Source organism: Penaeus vannamei, chromosome 38 (assembly GCF_042767895.1).
Source record: "Penaeus vannamei isolate JL-2024 chromosome 38, ASM4276789v1, whole genome shotgun sequence".
NCBI lineage: Eukaryota > Metazoa > Arthropoda > Malacostraca > Decapoda > Penaeidae > Penaeus > Penaeus vannamei.
In genome coordinates this window covers 9,750,231-9,752,730 of record NC_091586.1, presented here as the reverse complement: position 1 = coordinate 9,752,730, position 2,500 = coordinate 9,750,231, and the positions used below count along the sequence as shown (strand labels likewise).

Below are 2,500 nucleotides of genomic sequence, written 5' to 3'. Positions count from 1 at the left end.
GTGAATTTGATGTGATTTATACTATTTTGTTTATTGTATAAAAGCACTTATAGACATTCTCGTCTATATTTAGCATATTCCGAATGGTCAATATATTCTGACATAGTATAGAAGTATAACAACATGTTATATGATATTTATAGTGTTATGTGAATAATTATGATAATTTAAAAAATTGAGTTGCCAATTTATAGCATTTGCTATAGTTTCTAGCTTCAATGCGGCAAGGGTATCACGAAATGTAGAAAGATGTTTAGGTAATCGGTGCCATAGATGGAATATATAGCAGAGGATGATCTGATATTAAATAGTCATTTATTGTTATCAATATGTTGACAGTCACTTAGAAGCACTTGCGGTGAACGATGCCGGGGCCAGACTCATCGTATTCGTCCTTGGTGATCCACATGGACTGGAAGGTGGACAGAGAAGACAGGATGGAACCACCGATCCAGACGGAGTATTTACGTTCGGGAGGAGCAATGATCTTGATCTTGATGGTGGAAGGAGCAAGAGCAGTGATTTCCTTCTGCATGCGGTCAGCAATACCAGGGTACATGGTGGTACCGCCAGACATGACAACGTTAGCGAACAGATCCTTCCTGATGTCAATGTCACACCTCATGATGGAGCTGTAAACAGTTTCCTGAACACCAGCAGATTCCATACCAAGGAAGGAAGGCTGGAACAGAGCCTCGGGAGCACGGAAACGCTCGTTGCCAATGGTGATGACCTGACCGTCGGGAAGTTCGTAGGACTTGTCCAAGGAGGAAGAAGCAGCAGCGACGTTCATCTCACTCTCGAAGTCAAGGGCGATGTAGCAAAGCTTCTCCTTGATGTCACGAACGATTTCACGTTCAGCGGTGGTGGTGAAGGAGTAGCCACGCTCAGTCATGATCTTCATCAGGTAGTGGGTAAGGTCACGACCAGCCAAGTCGAGACGGAGGATAGCATGAGGAAGAGCGAAACCTTCATAGACGGGGACGAAGTGAGTCACACCATCACCAGAGTCGCAAACCTGACCAGTGGTACGACCGGAGGCGTACAGGGACAGGACAGCCTGAATGGTAATGTAAGTGGCAGGCACAGTGAAAGATTCGAACATGATCTGAGTCATCTTCTCACGGTTGGCCTTGGGGTTGAGGGGAGCCTCAGTGAGAAGTGTGGGGGACTCCTCAGGGGCAACACGGAGTTCATTGTAGAAGGTGTGGTACCAGATCTTCTCCATGTCATCCCAGTTAGTGATGATACCGTGTTCAATGGGGTACTTGAGGGTGAGGATACCACGCTTGCTCTGGGCCTCATCACCGACGTAGGCGTCCTTCTGACCCATACCGACCATCACACCCTGGTGACGGGCACGGCCAACGATGGAGGGGAAGACGGCGCGAGGGGCGTCGTCTCCGGCGAATCCGGCCTTGACCATGCCGGAGCCATTGTCAACCACAAGGGCAGTCGCGTCCTCGTCGTCACACATGGTGGTGGTTGTTTATGGATGCAGAAGTATCCTATAAAAGAAACAGAAAATGTTAGTCATATCTGTTGTATATGGCTATATCTACTGCTAAAAATATATGTTGATTTTATAGCATAAATACATCTTTTTAAATGTCTATATGCGCACATATATAGGTGTGACTGTGTAGATCTATGCATATTTACGTGTTTAAACATTTATATATACATACGCATATTCAAAACGCATGTATATATATTTTTTTTGGATCTACATTTGTTTCTTTCTTTTTTGTTGTATTTGTTGACTATCAAGATGTGGCCACGTTATCAAACCAACGGGTTCTATTCATTATTTCTATCTAAATCACGACAGAAAGGTATATCTCCTTTAGAAATTCAATACTTTACAGTACTAGATTTGATGTTATGAAATTGATGCTTTTAGATCTGAAGTAATTTTTTAAGCATTCTCTTTTGGCATTGAATTTGTGACAGGCTATAAAGATATGAGGTATTGTGAGGTAGTTTGTTCAATGTGGGCATTTCACGCATTTTTGCTAATTTACTATCACAAAGATACACCTCAACACTTCCTTAAATAGAAAGAAGTAAGTGCACACTTAAACACATTTTCAGTCTACATAAATGAATATTGAACATCCGAAAATATGATTTTCATAGATAACAAGTGTTTATGTGCGTGCATGGATAGATCTGACAACTTTGTATGGGTATTTAAAAGGCACACACACGTTCAGATCGAAAAGGTACAGGAAACACTTTTTATCCAATATATCATAGCGAGGAATGCTTACTTTGTTGTTCCCAGTATATCATATATCCAATCACCCTAAACACAAAAAATCACTTCTACAGATAATTTGGTGAAAAATACAACTCACACTCAAGCTGCAGCGAGTCTAGCCGTGACTAAGTGTTACCATAGGTAAGTCCGACTTTTATACCTGGCAGGAAAGTACCTGGCAGATAGTCAATATTTCGTGGAATGGAAATCCTCGCATTGGAACTAAATGCAAGGTAA

The 2,500-nt window shown here is 42.0% G+C and overlaps 1 protein-coding gene across 1 annotated transcript; it reads right to left on the bottom strand.

The window, feature by feature from the left end:
- Positions 1-293: 293 nt before the first annotated feature.
- On the bottom strand, positions 294-2,391 carry LOC113815149 (actin, alpha cardiac muscle 2). Its single transcript, XM_027367241.2, has 2 exons — positions 2,361-2,391; positions 294-1,508 (listed from the first exon to the last, which is right to left on the bottom strand). Exon 2 carries the CDS (start codon positions 1,475-1,477, stop codon positions 344-346), a length of 1,134 nt encoding a protein of 377 aa, XP_027223042.2. The 5' UTR covers positions 1,478-1,508; positions 2,361-2,391; the 3' UTR covers positions 294-343.
- Positions 2,392-2,500: the final 109 nt, after the last annotated feature.